Source organism: Strongylocentrotus purpuratus, unplaced genomic scaffold, assembly GCF_000002235.5.
Source record: "Strongylocentrotus purpuratus isolate Spur 01 unplaced genomic scaffold, Spur_5.0 spur5_contig_821, whole genome shotgun sequence".
NCBI classification, from domain to species: Eukaryota; Metazoa; Echinodermata; class Echinoidea; order Camarodonta; family Strongylocentrotidae; genus Strongylocentrotus; species Strongylocentrotus purpuratus.
In genome coordinates, this window is record NW_022145526.1 from 1389766 (window position 1) to 1410376 (window position 20611).

The 20611-nt window shown below is 35.9% G+C and overlaps 1 protein-coding gene across 2 annotated transcripts; it reads left to right on the forward strand.

The window, feature by feature from the left end:
* Positions 1-1217: 1217 nt before the first annotated feature.
* On the forward strand, positions 1218-9638 carry LOC100893109 (APOBEC1 complementation factor). Of its 2 annotated transcripts, XM_011667623.2 has the most exons (6): positions 1218-1277; positions 2217-2300; positions 3615-3713; positions 4488-4617; positions 7292-7432; positions 9139-9633. In XM_011667623.2, exons 1-6 carry the CDS (start codon positions 1236-1238, stop codon positions 9249-9251), a joined length of 609 nt encoding a protein of 202 aa, XP_011665925.1. In that variant the 5' UTR covers positions 1218-1235; the 3' UTR covers positions 9252-9633. The 2 variants fall into 2 exon arrangements, with proteins under 2 accessions (XP_011665925.1, XP_003724808.1); XM_003724760.3 differs by lacking the exon at positions 7292-7432 and having other exon boundaries at positions 9139-9638.
* The last annotated feature ends 10973 nt before the right edge of the window (positions 9639-20611 follow it).

The window sequence follows — 20611 nt, forward strand, 5'->3', positions numbered from 1 at the left end:
TTCACGATCATATCATTTCACCATGTGCTTTTAATCCATTTTAAATTGCAAAGTGGTTTTCTGTTTCATGGCAACACATATTCATGTCAGGAATAAAACATGCAAATCTGAGAAATTATTCAGTGTAATTTCTGATGCAAGCTTGAATAACAGTTCCCCCTCCCCCCTCCCACCCGAAAAAAAAAAAATCACTGAACAGCTTGAAACCATATAGATTGTTAGAATCACAGGAAAGTTAACATAGTAAAGTAGTATTTGTAGTCTATTGTCATTTTTTTTTAGTATATGGGCAACATTGCACCTTTTTATTAATCAATCTCCTTTTCATTCTTGTAATCCATATACATTTATTGTATCCATGATAATCGATTGTAATGTTCCTGTATGTTAACCATTCTTGCTCATGTAATGAACATTATAAAGTGCTGATATATTACCTTTGCCACCTGCTTTCGCCAATTTACCGGACATTCTGCTCTTTCATTTGTATCTGAACAAGGCTTACTCATATTTTACATCATTTACCTTCTCTTTTATTCATTATTTGCTACTAGTCATTTGCTATCCTTTTTTTTATCCTTAATTTTTTCATTCGCCTTTGCTTCATTCTTTGCTTGTACGTAGATCAAAAGTTTAAACATTTTAATTATCTTTAATTTCGAATGTAATCTTCTGGAAATATTTAATGGAAACACATTACATGTACATGTTTGTGTATTAAAATAAAATATTAATTCTTCGTTTGAATAGAAATGGGTACTTGATGAAAAAAATGGTGGACTCAAAAGTAAGTTTCATGATCATCCTTTGAAGGACAAAAATGGACACTGTGGGGTTGGAAAGATATGAATCTTTATGTTTTCTTTCTTTTTCTTTTTCTCTTCTCTTCTCTTCTCTTCGATTTGATTTGACCAGAGTTCAAATATGAGCTTTTTAATAACATTTTAGTCTTGGCTTTTTTTCACCTTCTATCTTAAAGGCACACTGTCCTACTTATAGCTACTTACTCTCTCTATATAGAAAACTTCCCCAATCGGTGCCTGTTGGTCCCCCATGATCCTCTTTTTCTTATGTTAAATGAGAGCTGAGTTAATGAGATAGCCACCTGTCACAGTGACCTCGCTGGCTCGCTGGGTGGTCTAATCCCTTCTGGCTGTAGTAGTAAAGTCTGCCTTTAATACTTTCTTTTTTTCGGCGGTGGTATGCGTGGTGCCGGTGGAACCAGAAGCTACGGCATGGGACGAGGATACAACCGATACGTCAGGAAACCTCAGGAGGTACAAATTTAAGGATTCTTTAATTTCTTTTTTCAGAAACTCGCTTTCATACAAAATTACTTGAACCCATTGGCCCATATTCTAATAAAATGTAAGCTTTTTTCAAAAATTTGGTTTTACAAAGGAAGTTATTCTGAGCTCTATGTTTTCCTATTGTTAAACGTGATGGGTTGAATTGAACTGGTATAGTACGGACCATAGAGTACTAATAAAGCCTTATCTAACTTATTGAGATAATAGTTTTGATTATGAAATTATAACTAACAGGCAGACTGCCAGAGGGGGTTAACGCACTTTTGCTTTCAGGTCAACCAACAAACTTTGAATTTAGGTAGCTAATCGATATGTTATGACACTAAAATGCGAAATGCGAAATTCATAATTGTTGAAGATGGAAAATTTTATCAGACAGATATTACCACAAAGTTAAGATATGGAGCTGGTAAATGCATGTACGAGGCTTAATTCTGCAAAAAAAATGTTGCCTAAAAATCATTCGGATTCGTGAAGAACAAAAATTTAATTCACAAATATCACTAACCCTTGAGCCTTTTGCGTCTTTTCAAATTCCTTTGATTTGTTCAAAATCTTAACTAACAATATTATTTTGCAAAAGTGTTTTTTTTATTGGTTCTTTTGTTCATGAAGGTCGGCTAATAAGATTAACATCCCTTTATTTTTGTTTCGACTAAACAGGACTCCTGTTGTTAGACAATTCAATTCGCTGTGTCTAACACTAATTAAATGAAACAAAAAAACATTGGTGGTTTGCTTCGTTCACTGATAAGTAAATGAAAATGCTTCAATAGCTTGTCCTGGTCAGAGTGTGATATCGTAAATTTATTTATAGGTCAATAACATTTCAATTTTACTAATATTTTTCTGGTATTTCTTTTTCTTTGTTTAAATTTATTCCTCTAACTATCCCTCCTGCTCCAGCCACGCCTGTTCGACCTCCTACCCGGAATGGAATCGACCCCAACCAACCCAGTAACTCTTAAACCAGAGAAAAATAACATTCAGGTATACTAACATGTGGTTGAACCCTTGCTTTCTTTGGGTGCATTTTTTGAACAATTTTCTTTTTTAAAATCACAATACTGTTTTTCTTTTCATATGTTCATATGCCGTCTGTTTCAATTTTTCAATTTTGTACCTGCTTTTACATGCATGTTGTGATTGTGATTACCTTTACATGCAGAAACATGCATTTTACTTTTACAGAGGTCATCTGTGGTTCATTTCATTCAACTCATCATCGTTAGTGCCTGATGTCATGCCTCAACTCTCATTATTATGTATTCACAATTTTTCTTTCAGACCTTCCTCATCTTCATTGCTTCCCACGTTTTAACCTATAGTACGCCATTATCACCAGTAGTGCCTGATATCGTATCATAACTTTTATCAATGTATTCACTATTTTTCTTTCAGACCATCCTCATCCCTCTTCATTGCTTTTCAGCTTATGAATGTTGTCATCCTTTTGATTATCCATTCATTTACTTATTAACAAACTTACCCTTTTATCTTGTAACCTACATGTAGAGTACATTATTATCACCAGTAATCACTCATTTTGCTCATATATGATATATATTGAAGAAATTCATGTTAGGGTCTTACATGTACATTATAAATAGAGTTCTTGTAAATCTGATATACTGTTTTGTACATGTATATGTAAATGCTGTTGTACAGATAAAGTATACCATTTTTCAAAGATCTAAACATTTTCTTCACTTCATCCTGCCTAATTCCTTGAAAAGAAACAAAAAACTTGGTACCAACACTAATATATATTCCGCTTTTATATACAATGTAGCTCTCAATACATAAACGATGTCTCTAGGCGCTTTGCAGATATACAAAATTATTATTAAACACCATGGTTGCAATTGATGCTTTCGTGTAAATCACCTGAATAGTTCAAAAACTATAAAGCCTAGTTTTAACGTTTTGTGCAAGTAGAGTGGCGTTTTAACCCCCAAACGAAGGAATCAGTGGTTTCATATCTACTGTAGATCATTTTTGTGTATTCTAGAATCGGCCTTTGGTGTCAACGTTTAAAATTAAAACCATTTGGAGATGTGTTGATACTGAGTGTGGTATGCTTGTGTAGCTTATAACAAAAACTGTCAATTGACAAGTTTTGTAAAACACGCCCAGGGCTCTCTGGAAGAGCAGATCCAGACATGGACTTGTAATAAGACTACCCTGCGTACATAAAACTGAAAGCAATCAACAAATCACTCGACGATTCAATTAATCTTGGTGTTCAGTTGAGACTGATGATGTGGTGTTTACCAGGTATAACATTCTGATTGATGTTTTTAGGTCTTGGAGGAGCTTTGCAATAAGAACCAATGGGGCCCACCCAGCTTCACTCCCCTCTCTCACCGTACCAACAGTGAAGTCCAGCTCTTCATCTATAAGGTAAGACCAATAATTTTATTTTGTGACACTCGTGAAGAGACTAATTGAGAGCCCGCTCCGTACATGTGCTATGCACTCATTATTGCTCCTTTGCCATTTTGAGAGAGTATAGCTCTCTCATGCAACTTTAACATTTTTTTTCTTCCTGCGAGTTATCTCACTCGACTGTTATGTTATTTTGACGTTTTTTTTTCATTGGGATCTATAAAGTAAGACAAATAAAAAAAAAATTAAAAAAAATACATTTAGCAATTCTCCACTGATCGTCATTTTATAAAACCAATAACATTGCCTGTTTGGATGTGTCGATGTGCATGTAGTGGTGATATTTGTCCTCTTAGATATGTTGTCAGTAATGACAGTACCATGTCTCGTGGCTAACTGCCTGATGGCCTCACACCCCAGTAGTCTTGCCAGGCCCGCAACCAGGCAAAGAATTTAGCTATCATTCAATCAATCACTCAGTCTTTCCGTGTGTATGCTCTAGCTTTCTAGATCATCTTATCAAAGGTGACAATGAATTCACCAACTGTTCTATGTGAATGTTCCTCTCCTCTCTGCTTTAGATGACTGTTCCAGGTCTAGGTCTAATAGCCAACTATCCCAAAAGCCTCACACCCCAGAAGTCTTGCCAGACGCCTGTCCAGGTCGAGAACCTTATCACCAATAAATAAATCAATCAATCTTTCCATGAGTTTGTTCTACTACAACCGTCTCATCAAAGGTGGCCGTAGTTAAAACAATTTCTCTACGTTCCTCCCCTCTCTTCTTTAGGTGACTGTTCCAGGTCTATCAGCCAACTATCCCGATGGCCTTACGCCCCAGAAGCTTTGCCAGACCCCGGACCAGGCTAAGAACTTTGCCGCTGAGTGCCTGCTGGCTTCCCTCGGGGTTCCAGTCGATGGTAAGAGGTACACGTATGTCGATCCATCTGGATTTTTTTTTGGCAAGGGGGGGGGGGGGAGGGGAGCAATCAGGGGGGTGTTTCACAAAGATCCTAAGTTGAACTTATCTCTAAGTTGGACTTAACAGTTATGGAAAGCCATTAGCATCTTTGAAAATATTTTGTAAAATTTATTTAAAAGGCATAACATTTTGTTTCAAATCATTCATATTTTCTATTATCATGGGAGATTTCATGTTCTTGGTGTAGAATTTATGAAAAGTCTAAAATACTTTAATTTTTGCTTTTGAATATATTTTACTTTAAGGCTACACATGGCTGTCAATAATTTTCAAGTCCAACTTAGAGTTAAGTTTGACTTAAAATCTTTGTGAAACACCCCCAGGAGTCTAATTTAACACATTGACTACTGAATTATCTAGTTACCATAGGCTTAACACATGTACCACCTGGTTCCAGTAAGCAAAGGGTTAATAATATAGTACAATAAAATCTGCTTTAGTAACCATCTGGACAGAGAAACCACTCAAAATAAAAGCCACCTTTTTCCCCCTTGAAAACTGTTTCACATTGAAACTTGTACTTAAAAGTACCCTTTAAAGCCCGTCTGCACTAGTTTGGCCAGGAGGAATTAGACCACCCAGCGTGGTCACTGACAGGTGGTTACCTCATCAAATCAGCTCTCAATTAACTTAAGAAAAAGGGATGTGGGGCTAGTGGTCACCAGTTAGGCATTGTTTGCTATATAGAGGGCACAAGAAGCTATAAGTATTGCAGAGGGGCTTTAAAAGTCTCTTCTCATCATAAAGACTGCTTTGTTTTGGGGTCTCCTTTTAGTTGTACTATATGTGTATTGTGGTTGTGTCTGTATTAAATTATGAAGAACAAAAAACAGGCTACATGTAGGTCATTGAAAATGCTGTTCATATAACTAAAGGCGTTCATATGAAATAGCACACTCTTTCTGTACATTTTGTGTAAAATGGCAACATGAATTCCAATACCGATTGCGTTGTTTCTATTGTCTTACATTGCGTGCATACTGTAGGTGGGCTGTAATAGAGAGGGCCATAGATCAATGTAAGACTTGTTTTGTCATTCATCTAAATATCCCCTAATTACACCCCCTCCCCCTTGCCCCTTCCTTGAAAATGGTATAGAAAACTTGTAGCACATGTATCTATTGCAAATTCAGTTAATAATAACTGATAGAAATTCTGTTCACGAACATATTATTTCACCATGCGCTTTTAATCCATTTTAAATTGCAAAGTGGTTTTCTGTTTCATGGCAACACATATTCATGTCAGGAATAAAACATGCAAATCTGAGAAATTATTCAGTGTAATTTCTGATGCAAGCTTGAATAACAGTTCCCCCTCCCCCCTGCCACCCGAAAAATAAAAATCACTGAACAGCTTGAAACCATATAGATTGTTAGAATCACAGGAAAGTTAACATAGTAAAGTAGTATTTGTAGTCTATTGTCATTCTTTTTTTAGTATATGGGCAACATTGCACCTTTTTATTGATCAATCTCCTTTTCATTCTTGTAATCCATATACATTTATTGTATCCATGATAATCGATTGTTATGTTCCTGTATGTTAACCATTCTTGCTCATGTAATGAACATTATAAAGTGATGATATATTACCTTTGCCACCTGCTTTCGCCAATTTACCGGACATTCCGCTCTTTCATTTGTATCTGAACAAGGCTTACTCATATTTTACATCACTTACCTTCTCTTTTATTCATTATTTGCTACTAGTCATTTGCTATTCTTTTTTTATCCTTAATTTTTTCATTCGCCTTTGCTTCATTCTTTGCTTGTACGTAGATCAAAAGTTTAAACATTTTAATTATCTTTAATTTCGAATGTAATCTTCTGGAAATATTTAATGGAAACACAGTACATGTACATGTTTGTGTATTAAAATAAAATATTAATTCTTCGTTTGAATAGAAATGGGTACTTGATGAAAAAAATGGTGGACTCAAAAGTAAGTTTCATGATCATCCTTTGAAGGACAAAAATGGACACTGTGGGGTTGGAAAGATATGGATCTTTATGTTTTCTTTCTTTTTCTTTTTCTCTTCTCTTCTCTTCTCTTCGATTTGATTTGATTTGATTTGACCAGAGTTCAAATATGAGCTTTTTAATAACATTTTAGTCTTGGCTTTTTTTCACCTTCTATCTTAAAGGCACACTGTCCTACTTGTAGCTACTTACTCTCTCTATATAGAAAACTTCCCCAATCGGTGCCTGTTGGTCCCCCATGATCCTCTTTTTCTTATGTTAAATGAGAGCTGAGTTAATGAGATAGCCACCTGTCACAGTGACCTCGCTGGCTCGCTGGGTGGTCTAATCCCTTCTGGCTGTAGTAGTAAAGTCTGCCTTTAATACTTCTTTTTATTCAGAAAAATTTACCATGTACATGTTTTCATTTTGTAACTTCTATCTAAATACATGTATGCTTTGCTTTCATACCTCAGTCACACCTAAAAGATCAACACCAGGTCGAACAAAAATGACATGAACCTTAAAGGAAAAAAATCGTTTGGATTATGTCTGGAGTTAGGTCGGCAGTGTGATCATGCTTCTATACATCATGTATACACAGACAATCGCTTCCTTTCCATTGCTTTGCTTCCTCATTTGCATATCTAGGTGACGAGAGCCAATCAGACAGTCCTGTGCAGGGAAGCCCCTCCCATTCACCCTCTCCATACCCCGCCTCCATCCATCATCATCATCAAATTGGCTCACATCATAGCTCTTACCCATCTAGCTCTGTTGTAGTTAGTGCAGGTAGGAATTCACTTTTCACCCCTATTCTATGCTAATGGAAGAGTCCATTGCTATCTTCTCTCATGATATATTGGAATGCTACATTTCTTTTTAGGGGTGTGATAAGTTTTTTGCTAGGCCATCTATATTCTAGCTCTGTTCACTTTTCTCCCCTATTCTGTGCAAATGGGAGATTCCATTGCTATCTTCTCTCATGATATATTGGAATGCTACATTTCATTTTAGGGGTGTGATTAGTTTTTTGTTAGTCCAGATCTACATTCTAGCTCTGTTGTAGTTAGTGCAGGTAGGAATTCATTTTTCTCCCCATTCCGTGCAAATGGGAGATTCCATTGCTATCCTCTCTCATGATTTATTGGAATGCTACATTTCATTTTAGGGGTGTGATTTGTGTTCAGTACATCAAGCTCTATAGTATTTAGTGCAGGTAGAAATTCACTTTTCTCCCCTATTCTATGCAAATGGGAGATTCCGTTGCTATCTTCTCTCATTATATTGGAATGCTACATTTTTATTGTAGGGGTGTAATATTATTTTAGTCAGTCTTTCTTCATCTGTATTGGTGGAGCTTGAATTCAATTTTAACCCCTATTCTCTGTAAAAAGAACATTTCATTGCTATCTTTTCTCATAATATTCTTAAATGCTACATTTCATTTCATTTCTTTTTTGTTTATCTAGCTCTGTAGTCGATGTTTCAAGATCTTTTGTGTCCCTTATTTTATATAGATGACATACCGGTATTCCTATGCTTTTGTCTCTTTAATACATAATGTTGAATGCTACATTTCATATTAGGGGTTCACTTTCTTTTTCTTTGTTTCTTTTTAAAATATTTATTTCATCATGATTTGTAGTTGTTAATGTAGTACAAACGAGAATTCATTTCTCTCAACTCCTTTATTCTAGTAGAAATGATTCCATTGCTCTTTTCGTATTGAAAAGTACATGTGATTTGTTTTTATTAGTACAACAGGTTGCTTTGGTATCGTTTTAAAGTAGCTTGCATGTACAGCAAAACTGATTTTACCTTAAATTCTCCGGCACCAAATTTCTCAAGATTCAAAATTTATTATCCAGAGGTACATGTAAATACCAGTTAAAGGAATGCTATGCACCTCAAATATTATTTATCTCTTCAGATTTCATAGCAAGATTTTCTCATACTACTAATATTAACTCACATCTAAGTTTTATTTTTCAATCATTCCTCATTTTCTACTCAAAAGCAATCATGGAATTTCCCACTCACAAGCACAGCCCCAGACCACAAACCGATTTGAATTTCTTTAGAATGTGACACATTAAAGCTTACATCTAAAAGCATTCAATTATGGCCCTGATTTAACCAGTCCACCTTCTATAAAAAAAAACATGAAAACTGTCAAATGTACAAGGGGTTTGAAAAATATAGTCATTAACTTTATATATTAAAAAAAATACAGTTCAGAGCAAATGTCGGGTCAACATACAGAGTTAATGCCATCTCGCTATCATGTGTTCAGAGTCAGATGAGCCTTAACTCTGTGTGAAAGTATATGAGTTAACGCCCTTTTGGCTCCAAACAGACGATGGTTGTAACTTAGTAGAAGACTGTCATTGCTTTTTGGAACATGCAAGGTGGTTGTGGCTTGTTACTTTCATTTTAAACACTCGATGCTTCCCTCCAGATCTAATCAACTTACACACCCCTATTTCTTCCTCCAGGTGGTGATGCCCACAACAGCTCCTCCCCTCACCCCTACCAGTCAGGCTACCACCAACAGGGAGGTTACACTCATGGAGCAGGGGACATCTACCAGCAGGTCTACCAAGGATGAGGGACCAAACCACGCTGCTAATTCATCCCCTGACGTACTACTACGCACCTCACTATCCTTATCTTTTCCAATTTTTTTCGATCGACTGATGTTTCGTGATTTCTCGATATTTTCCTTTATGTTGTTGTCTGTTGTATAATCTTTCTCATAGATATTTCAAGATAAATCTTTTGTGTTTAGATATTGAGTTTACAATTTATATATCAAAAGTTTGAGTTTTAGTTATTTCATGAAATTTTTGTGTTTAGATAGAGTTTATGATTTTTATCAACTTAATGATTTTTTTTTTCTTCAAACAAGTTTCATATATACAACTCACATTGCCTAGGCAAAAAGCCTTTGAACAAAAGCATGACAAAAGGCAAAAACTACATATTTACATTAAGCAATATGGGGGAGATATATTTTCTGACTAGTTTTATTCAGAATATTGCTCATACATGTAGCTAGAACATTGGTTTCTAGACCAACACCTTTTTTCTGTAATCTGCTTCAGAACACAATGTTAGCAGTCTTTTTCTAACAAAAAAAGGTGTTCATATCCTTCCTATTTTGAGAAAGTTTAGGCATTCTATTGCCGTGAATGACATTCCTACAAGTACAGTGACATTTTTCTTTCTTTGTGATATTGTGCAAAAATATCAGATAAAATGCTTTTTGTGATATTCTGTCTTTCTAAGTTGTCTTTCAAGCTGTTAGAGAAATCTGTGTCTTTCAAAATGACAGATATTTGTTCAGATATAGTTTCTATATAACCCGAGCTTCTTCGAGTTAGAAGTATGTTCTCCTTTTACCCAAAATATTCCTTTGCCAGTCAGTGTACGGTGAAATTGTATAGGTTAAAGACCCATGAAAAAGGATAAGTTTAGGTTTTTAAATATATCGCACATGTGTACTTTCGCCCATTAAAGCACAATAAGAGACAACATTGTCTATTTGACAATAGGAGCTGTTACATCTTTAGTTATGCACAACTTGGATTGGTTTAAAAGCAGTTGTTTTCTTTCTATCACACTTGCGCCCTTTTGCCCGATAAAATCAAGCTGGTCATAGCAATCTGTTTAAGACATCTTAACTAAAATACTTTATTGCTAAAATTGATCGAAGAAAAGCCAATTTTTTGTTTTCTTTTGTTCATTTAAACAGAAAATGATACATTGTTTAACATTTCATCGATGATAAAATAGATTATTCATCCAAGATCACCTTCATGACATTTGCTTGCAATTATATTTTCATAATTTGCTTTATGTATTTAGACTTCAGATCATGATGTAATGCAGATGAAAGCTATACCTTCTATTTGCTTATTTTCATGAAATTCATCAAGCATAAAACTGCGAGAACACTTGAAAAGCCCAGGAAAACACATTTAAATCGTTTCTTTTGAATAAGTTGCACTTTGATAAAACAGGTCAGAGAAAGAATGAATTTAAAAAAAGAGATGTGTAAAAAGAGTTATTTTTGGTGTTATTTAATAAACATATCTATGCACTGTTTGATTCACCCTATTTTTCTCTATTTAACAAAAACCAATTGAAAATGTTTCCAAAACTGAAAACAATCCCAACTCTCACCAATTTGGGAGTTTTTACCTGTTTAATAGTACAGTTCGTGTTGATAATTAAAAGTTATAAAGCATCAATGAGGTGAATTTCACAAGTTTTATTGCGGTTTTAATTAGAGAGCATTTTCAAGTGTTCGTGTTTTATCTGGAAATTCAGCAGCTAAGGTTTTATCATCATGTAGATAGCGTTCTGATGTACTTTTAATGTAGTCCTAAGTCATATTTTATCATTCCTTTAATTCTTCTTTTATTCTACTTAAGCAGAGTTTTCAATTTGTTGAACGAATTGAACAACTTAGATTTTAAAGAAAATTCATTGATGTACATATATCGCACTCATTGTCATCTACATGTATATTAATGTTTCGGTGTTTTGCCCATAGCCCAAATTTATTGATAGATCTTTCACAGCATAATTCTGTGTTTCTAAAGTTTAAAGAAATCATTAGATATCCAGTTTAAGTCACAAGTAAACCATTTGACCCTTCGCTAATAAAAATCATTCCCTGAAGATACTTTAGAAAAATTGAAAGTTTTGTTGTTGTTTACTCTTGCCTTTTGTAAAGACAGAAGAAATTGAACAAAATTTAGGATGAATTCAGTGTAAATGAAGATTAATTTAAGGTTGAAAAGTTTGGTATGAATTTTTTTAAGACCCAATATTAAAGTAATAGCAGAATCTATTTATTCATGTTATTAAGTGCCTTTTAATGAGATATACGTGCCATATCATATGAGGAGGAAAAAGGGTCCTTAGTTACTGCCTTATTGTATGAAACAATTAAACAATGTGTTTAAAAAGTTTGCAGTAATTAGCACAGCAAATTTCAAGAGCAGAGTTGAGAAAAGACCAACTTTTGTTTTGTTTATGGTACTTCAAAATAGCAACAGATTGAGTTTATCAAACAATGGTTCTGTGTTTTTTTTCCCTTGTAACATTGGTAACATTGGTGTGTCTATTTGAACGGGTTTGATATTTGCCAAAAATGTACACTGTGTGTGTTTTATACAGTACTCGCCTCAAACGCTCTCTTTCTCCACCAACTTAAGGAGAAAAGATGCTGTATATGCCCTTTTGTATTCAAGTTGGACAGTTTTTGTATTCAGGTTTGCAATCGGCTTTCAGCTGCCAAATTACGCATAGCATTATTTGTAAACCTAGCTTTTTCAGAAAAGATCTAAACCACCGGAGAGTTAATTCATTATTATACAACGTCCATTTGAGGAGGTTGGATATGGAATTCCTATAAACATCAGGATGCCGTCCCTGTGTATTGCAATTAAGAAATCTATTTCAGGCTTTGCAATATCTTCTAGACTCGAGTTTGAACAAAAAAGAATTTGTTAGTTTCCAATCTGATGTGGGATATTCTGATGCATTGTGGAGAGGAAGCCAGTACGCAGACAAACAGACATAACTACAAATCATAAACTCCTGCTACATGTTCTTAGAAATACCCTATCTGGCAAGTACCTAACTCAAATCATATGTTGACAGCTTAAAAGAGCATCATTTTGATGTGGTAGTTAATGCCATTTTCACTATCAGCAGATAATTAATACTCACCTGTTGCAGCCCTGTAATATTATTAAAATGTGATGAATTTAACCCAAAATTAATCAAGTCTGACTATTTGTTTATAACCCATTGACTTCCTCTAAGAAAGTAATTACTTTTTCAGTAACAGAACAATTTTAAAGTCAAAGTTGAATTCCCTTTATCAATTAATTCCATGTAATGTAAGACTTTTAAATGTTAAGTAAAACAAAAAAATCACCAGTTTGCAAACTATTCATCGTAGAAATGTATGTGTTATAATCCATCATTTTCATCATTTTAGGAAAATTAATTTGTGTAGCCTGCAGTGCCCGCACGTGGACATGTATTATGTTAAGTATATATCTTACTTTAAGGTTGTATTTTAAGAACAAAGAGCTTATATATGTGTATATTTACAGAGAAGTTTTAAACACACAATGTTCGATAAGTCCCTGGTCTTCATTTGCAATTACACAATCCATTGATGATGTTGCGTATGTTCTCTTTCATTTTGCCGTGTTCTGAAAATTGATGTAAATTTTGGCTCAGATTTCCGAAGGACGAGACCAGGGACTTATAACACAGTACAGGCCTAACTGGTCATATTGTCAAAAGAAATATTGTTTATTTTTTTTAATATGGTTCTAAGAACCTTTTTTATATGTTTTATTTTATACCGTTGCACGAACCCCACCTACATGCGTCAACCGAAAGACGACAGAAAAATGAGAGAATATTTCTCAGGTCTATTTTTGTACTTTTTGTACAGCAATTCTAGCCAGAGTTAAAACAAAATCAGAATTTAAATACCTACAATCACTAGCTGGTATTATAAAGCCATGGAAATTTTCATAGCATTTAATGCATTATATAGCTTCACTGCACAAAACAGACAGACAAACCAGACAGACAGACAGACAAAACAGACAATTCTGAATAGCCTTAAAGGTTTTGAATGGAGAGCCGTGAATGGTTGATTGTAGTTGGACAGGTAGTGGCTTAGCCAATCGAATTGCTTGTGAGATGCTAGTAGCTGTGTAGCCACCAAGTGAGTAAAGGTGGACCGTGATTGGCTGATTGCCAGAGTTAGACCCACCAATCCCAAAGCTTGACTTACATTCCATGAAAAGCTGCCAAGGCTGAAAGGTGCTTTCTGATTGGCTGTGTCTGAGAGGAGTTTTCCATTCTTCGCACACGACACTAAAAGAGTACCCTCTCTCTATATGCCACTAAGTATTATTTTCCATTGCAATGCAATATCTACTTGGGGCTATATATTATGGTAGCCTCAATGTAACAGAATATGCAGGAAAAGAGGAAAGAAAAGTTGCTTTTTGATGATCAGAATATTGCATGAAAATCAGAGAGTAGTTATTATGAACCTAAGATCAGAAACAGCTAAACATACCAAAGAATTTTACAAGTGCCAGTTGACCGAAAGGCATTTTATCTTTCGTTTTTTTTAATATGTCACAAGAATATGTATTTTTGAGTGTAATGTTTTTTTTCTATAATGTGCACAGAGTTTCAAGAATCGCAAAAAGGACATTATTTTCTTTCCATCTTACTCGTATGGGTTTCAATAGTACATGTATCCAGAGTTTTATCAATTGAATGATGTTTTACATTCTTTTTAAAGAAGAGAGAGGGGTGTAATTCATTCCCATTTTTAAGTATTCTTTGAATAGTTGGTTTCATATTGAAATTCGACTCATAAGAATAAAAGCAGAAAAACAATTTCAAAATGTTTCTTCAAACTCTGTGCATTATACACCAAAGTATACTTCTATTCCATATAATAAAGTGCATACACAAAACTGTTTTAAATTTGAAACATATTTACCCAGCTTGTAAGTTAACAGTAATTTCTAAGCCTTACTTTAAGTGAAAGTATCATATTTAAGAATTTTTAAGAACAATGTATACTGTTGAAAATTGTGTGTTTAATTCTTCGTAGATTTAAGATTTTTACATCATCATAAGTGTTTTAATTCCATTTCTTCGAAAATATTGTATAATCGTTGTTTGTTTAAAGAGAATTTTCAAACAATTTTTAGCATATTTTTTATTTTTTGTTGAATCTTATTGCTCATTGCTTTGTAGTTACATGATTCATTGTCATTCTCTCATCTTTGAAATTAAAGAAAAAATGCAACTCAAAAACAAGTTCTTTTTGTTTAACAAGCCTTTTTCTTTTCTTAGTAGACCTAAAAAGGTTAACTTTTACAGTGGTGTCATGCTACCGTATCACTATATTTGTGTTTTGTGAGAGTGAGTGAAAGAGTAAGAATGAATGAGATGGAACAGGAGGGGAGAGAGGAATAGAAGAGGGAGGGCAAATGAAAGCAAATTTTAGAGGGAGGAAAGTAGAGAGGGAGAGCTGGGAATGAAAAAATATGTGGAGTGAGGGGAGAGGGGAGCATAAACAAGCATGCGTTACATGTAAATGAAGATGGTCATTCTTTTCTTTTGTTCATACACATTTTTATCTTTTATGAAAATTAAGGATCAGATACAAACTTAAATTTTCTTTCTTTCTCTAGTTACCTATCTTTCTCTCTCGCCTATCTGTAATATCTCTTCTATCTCCCCTTTCTCTTTCTTTCTCTATCTCTGTCCCTCCTCTCTTGTTCCTCCTGTCTGTTCTCTCTTCCCCTCTCGTCTCTTCCCCCTCTCCACAATGATATTTTTTCCGCATAATTTATTTCCAAACTGTTTTCTTCCACTCCTTGTACTATCTTTTCTATCATTCTATCTCGACTAACTCAAATTTTAAAAAATTCTGACATAAACATCTCAATTACTATTTTAAACAGGTTTATTTCTGTTGATTTTTAATACAAAGTATACTTACAAATTATTTACAAACAATGTAGCCCCAATCTTAAAAGAACAACAACCCTCTCCATCTATGGGGGGCCATCGGTGCCATTATTATGTACAATACCTGTATAGTTGCCACGTTTTCGGCCAAAGTGCCATAAATGATGTAACTGTACAACTACATGTATGCAGCTGTCGAATAGCTGCATAGTTATACAGTTGTATAGTTTCCTGTGTTCTGATTGGTTAAAACTATAAAACTATACAACTGTGCAACTATGCATCTATTCGATAGGCGTATAGTTGTATAGTTGTACATAATAATAGCACCAACGGCCCCCATATCCATCTAGCTGAGATAAAAACCTGCACAAATGAAAAAAGTGATGTACTTCACTACCTTGTTTAGAAGTATTTCTTAATATGAACATCTGCTCATGAATGAAATGAAACATGTATTTCTCACACTTGCTTGTGGAAGGCTTCTTGGCTTGGGTATAATGCCAACGAAACAAGGCTCTTCAAGGAAAAATCCAACCTTTAAAAACAATTACTCTAAGAGAAAGAAGAAAACGATCAGAGCAGCTGAATGGGGAAAGTTTGAATGCAATCGGAGAGAGTAAATAAGAAAATAATGAAATTTTGGAAGTTGTAGTCACTAAATGTTTTGCCACTTCAAATTGGCTAAACCAATAATGTCACTGTGAAGTAGTTTCAGACAACTTTCCTAATTGTTACAAAACAAAGAATCACTAAAATTTCAATTTTTTAAATGTATGAATCAGGAGAGATTTGTGTTTGTAGAGGACCTACAGTAATGTGCTATCCACAACATACGTTGAGTGTAGTATCCCAAGGGAGAAGGCGCACAGAAAAAAGAAAAAGAAAAAATGTTTTTGTTCACAACAAACTGGAAAAATTGTCTGCTGATTATACTGATTACATCACAATCAACTGACCGAGCTGCCAATTTCGAGATTCACATAAATTTAGTGATCTCATATTTTAAATTTTGGGCATTCTGTTTTCTTATTTGTCCACTTTCAAATAAATGAACATATTACAAAGATTGGATTGGCATTGAAATACTTGGTGTTGCTTTATAACAGACCTCTTGTGTCTTTTAAGCGTTTTTCTTGATCGTTTATGTCTTCAAATTTATCATGATACATTTTTGAAGCATAACAAATCATAAAAACAAGTAAATACATACCGTAAGCAATAACAACAATGAAATATATAAGAATTAAATCCCATCCAATCAACATCATTTGGACCTTCTGTGGCCGAGATCTAAAGGGGAGGGGGGGATGGGGTCAGATGGCCCCCCTACCCTCCAGTCAAACTTACTCTCAAAAGGCCCGGTCAGAATAGGTCTACATCAACTTCAAAGTGTATGAAAATGAGGAGAATTAAAAGGGAGTTTTGTTGTCCAAAATTTGTATCATCACGTATTAGTCAAAACATATTCTTTCACATGATTAGTAATAACAGCTTCAATTTCATTGTTTGGGAGGGGGGCGTTTCTAAAACTTATCTATAACTTTAAAATTCTATTAATAAATCCATTATCACTATTTGTTTTTCTCTTTGTGACATCTCCATTCTTTTGGACCTATTTCTTTTCCTCCGTTTGTCCATCTTTCAGGACAGGGGTGATAGTATAGTATTAATGACTGCTTTGAGAGAAATAGTTGTTTTTATACGCTCAAGGGAAGGTTAGAATTGTGCTATTGCCCCGAGGCGTGCCGAGGGCAATAGCCCAATTGTAACCTTCCCGAGAGCGTATAAAAACAACTTTTTCTCGAATATTAAAGCAGTCATTAATACTTTTATATGCCGAAAAAATAGACTAGAAAATAAAAAATTAAAAATAAAAAAACTTTTGTCGAAGATGGGATTCGATCTCTTGCGTACAAAAGGTGATGTAACTAAAATCACCGCCTTAAACCTCTCGGCTATCGCGCTGTTACCATACATAGCAGTTTTTTCTTATATATATACATTAAAATGGATTGAAAACGGCTTCGCGTGGTAGATGCTTCGCGGCTGCTCCATTAAACAGGCCCTTCTTTTACTTTTGCAATGCATATTGGCACGAATTTAGATCAAGATCTATCGGCAGATGTTGTTTTTTTTTGTTTTTGGAAGTTTATTTTCGTCTTCATGTCAACAATGCAAGATAAAATTGTCGGTAAGATCGATCGAGATTCAATTGTATTGAAATTACCGACCAATTCTTCGCACACGTACGGTATCCTCGATCGCTCAGACCATTTTTTAACATGTAAACCTATGGGTAACCATGGAGACTGAACTATTTTCCCAATAACCATTGTTACTGGGAATTTTACAGAAATGATCATGGTGAGCATCCAGGGGCCGCCTTAGGGCCTTTTGTGGGGTCCAGGGGCAAGGGCACAGCCCCCGGAAGCTCAGGGTTTTAGGTATTTAATTACGGTCAGATGAACATCCAGGGGCCCGCCTTAGGGCCCTTGGTGGGGTCCAGGGGCACAGCCCCCGGAAGCTCAGGGATTTTAAGTATTTATTACGGTCAGATGAGCATCTAGGGGCCCGCCCTAAGGCCCTTGGTGGGGTCCAGGGGGCAGAGCACCCGGAAGCTCAGGGCTTTTATGTATTTAATTACGGTCAGATGAACATCCAGGGGTCCGCCTTAGGGCCCTTGGTGGGGTCCGTGGGGCAGAACCCCCGGAAGCTCAGGGATTTTAGGTATTTAATTACGGTCAGATCAGCATCCAGGGGACCGCCTTAGGGCCTTTGGTGGGGTCCAGGGGCAGTGCCCCCGGAAAATCGTTTTTTTTTTTTTTAGGTATTATGGTCAGATGAGCAACCAGGGGACCATCTTAGGGCCCTTGGTGGAGTCCGGGGCGGAGCCCCCGTAAGCTCTGGGTTTCAAGTTTTAATTACGGTCAGATGAGCATATTTTGATACCTCATTTGTGACATTGGCAGGTCACTTAATTTTTCTCTCTCTCTTTCTTTCTTTTTCTTTGTAACACACTTTTTCAAAAAGTGAGAGGGCTCGAGCCCCCGAGCCCAGCCGTTCTGCAGACCATGACATAAAGGCTTCTAAATAAGCATATTTTTCGCCCGACTGTAAATTTGGGAATTTCTAATTTTCGAACAAACGCATAAAAAGGTATGACCTACAAAAACATTGAGAAAAAATACTGGAAATTCATGTCATTTCAGCAACATTTGTAAATTACTGGTATCGAATAAGAAATACCCCCCCCCCCCCCCATCAGTACGCTAGCGTTCAGGGGCTCATGTCTTCTCACCCCTGTAACAAAAAACAGACACGCTTTCCCATTCTCTCACAATATGTCCACGATATGCGCGGATCGCTATTATACAAATACAAGTGGCATGCGCAATTTTTAGGAAATTTAATTCCTGTTAACTTTCCTTTTCTTTGAATGGAATTTTATATGTGATTTAATTCTGGTTTTTATTATTGTTATGTACTTTTGGGTTAAAAATACAACCATCTTGACTCCTTTACTGCTTTTTTTTTTTTTTTGGAGGGGGGGGCCGTTTTGGGGGGGCAAAAATGCGTTCCCCCCCCCCACACTTTTTTGATTGGGGGGACAACTGCCCCCCCCCCCCCCCCCTGACACCCCACTTCCGGCGCCTATGCCTCTGTACACAGTTGAAATTATCCAATATAATAATAACGTCCCTCTTTCGAAATAATATGTAATACGTAAACTATACATGAACTATATACTTCTTTAGTTGTGTAACTGTTTTATATATAATGGTTTATTTATTCAAAAATCACATTGCAGCCCAAAAGCTGAATTGCACGATTTTTTTACAAATCTTTGACATAAAAACAAATTATAATGATCATTGTAAAAAGCATTACGCAAGATAATAACTGCATACAAAATTAGTAACGCAATATATTCAACAAATATTCTTTTACATTTTAAACCGAAATAGTTCGGATTATCAGATGGTATAAAGGCACTTAGATTAATAGCTGATCAGATTGATAGAGGAAGAGAAAAAAAAAGGTGTGAGTCAGAGAGGAAGAACTAGTGTTGGAAGGAAAAATACCATAAGGGAAAAACTAAGAATCAGGAGTGCCGAAAACTATGGGCGGCCAAAGGGGCCAATATCAACAGTCACAAAAACAAACAAAGATGCATACAAACAAACAAAGAAGCATACAAACAAACAAAGGACAGAGTAAAATAGACAAAGTACCCAGAAGAAAGGACCAATTAACAAAGAATAAATCAATGGTCAGAGCAAAATAGACAAAGTACAGGTCAAAAGAAACAGAGGGCGTTTTGGTTTACGGTAAGCAAATAGACATCAGGCACCAAAACGAGAAAGGACAAACTCAAACAGACATCACATCATCTACGAACTGACCCTCAAAGGACAACAGAGGGCGTTTGGGTTTACGGTAAGCAAATAGACATCAGGCACCAAAACGAGAAAGGACAAACTCAAACAGACATCACATCATCTACGAACTGACCCTCAAAGGACAACAGAGGGTGTTTTGGTTTACGGTAAGCAAATAGACATCAGGCACCAAAACGAGAAAGGACAAACTCAAACAGACATCACATCATCTACGAACTGACCCTCAAAGGACAACAGAGGGCGTTTTGGTTTACGGTAAGAAAATAGACATCAGGCACCAAAACGAGAAAGGACAAACTCAAACAGACATCACATCATCTACGAACTGACCCTCAAAGGACAAAGCGGGGCTTTTCTCGAAAGGGTGCGTCGACTAGTCTTTCGCATCAGTCGTTTAAAATGAGGATCTGGGACAGAAGGTAATAGTTGCCAATTTAATTATATCGAAAATGTATTAAATAAAATGGAATGGTCTTGATTACAGAGTGTTCTCTTTCGTTATTACTATGTTGATGGGGAGACAGAGAGAAGGAAAAAGGGGAAAGGGAAAGGGAAGATAGAAGGAAAGAAAGAAGAATAAGAAGAAAAGAGGGAAACGGGGGGGCGAAGGGCTCTTGGCTCCTCCTCACCCCCTCCCCCCCCCCCCCCCGCCAAAAAATAAATAAGAGAGAGAGAGAGAGAGAAGGGAAAGGGAAAGAAAATATAAAGGAAAGAAAGAAGAGGAAGAAGGAAAGAGGGAAACGGGGGAAAAGCGAAAGGCTCTTACCTCCCCCCCCCCCCCCGCCAATAAAATAAATAGGAGAGAGAGAGAGAGAGAGAGAAGGGAAAGGGAAAGAAAATATAAAAGGAAAGAAAGAAGAAGAAGAAGGAAAGAGGGAAACGGAGGAAGGGCGAAAGGCTCTTACCTACCCCCCCCCCCGCCCCCTCCCGCCAAAAAAAAATCTAAAAGGAAAGAAAGAGGAAAAAGAATAAAAAGAAAAGAGGGAAACGGGGGAAGGGCGGAGGACTCTTGCCCTCCCCCCCCCCC

Excerpts from the sequence above, each read along its gene's own strand:
- LOC100893109 (XM_011667623.2), top strand. The coding sequence starts at position 1,236 with ATGGGACGAGGATACAACCGATACGTCAGGAAACCTCAGGAG. Across the intron at positions 3,714-4,487 it reads TCCAGCTCTTCATCTATAAG|GTGACTGTTCCAGGTCTATC; the intron begins GTAAGACCAATA and ends TCTCTTCTTTAG. Across the intron at positions 7,433-9,138 it reads CTCTGTTGTAGTTAGTGCAG|GTGGTGATGCCCACAACAGC; the intron begins GTAGGAATTCAC and ends TTCTTCCTCCAG.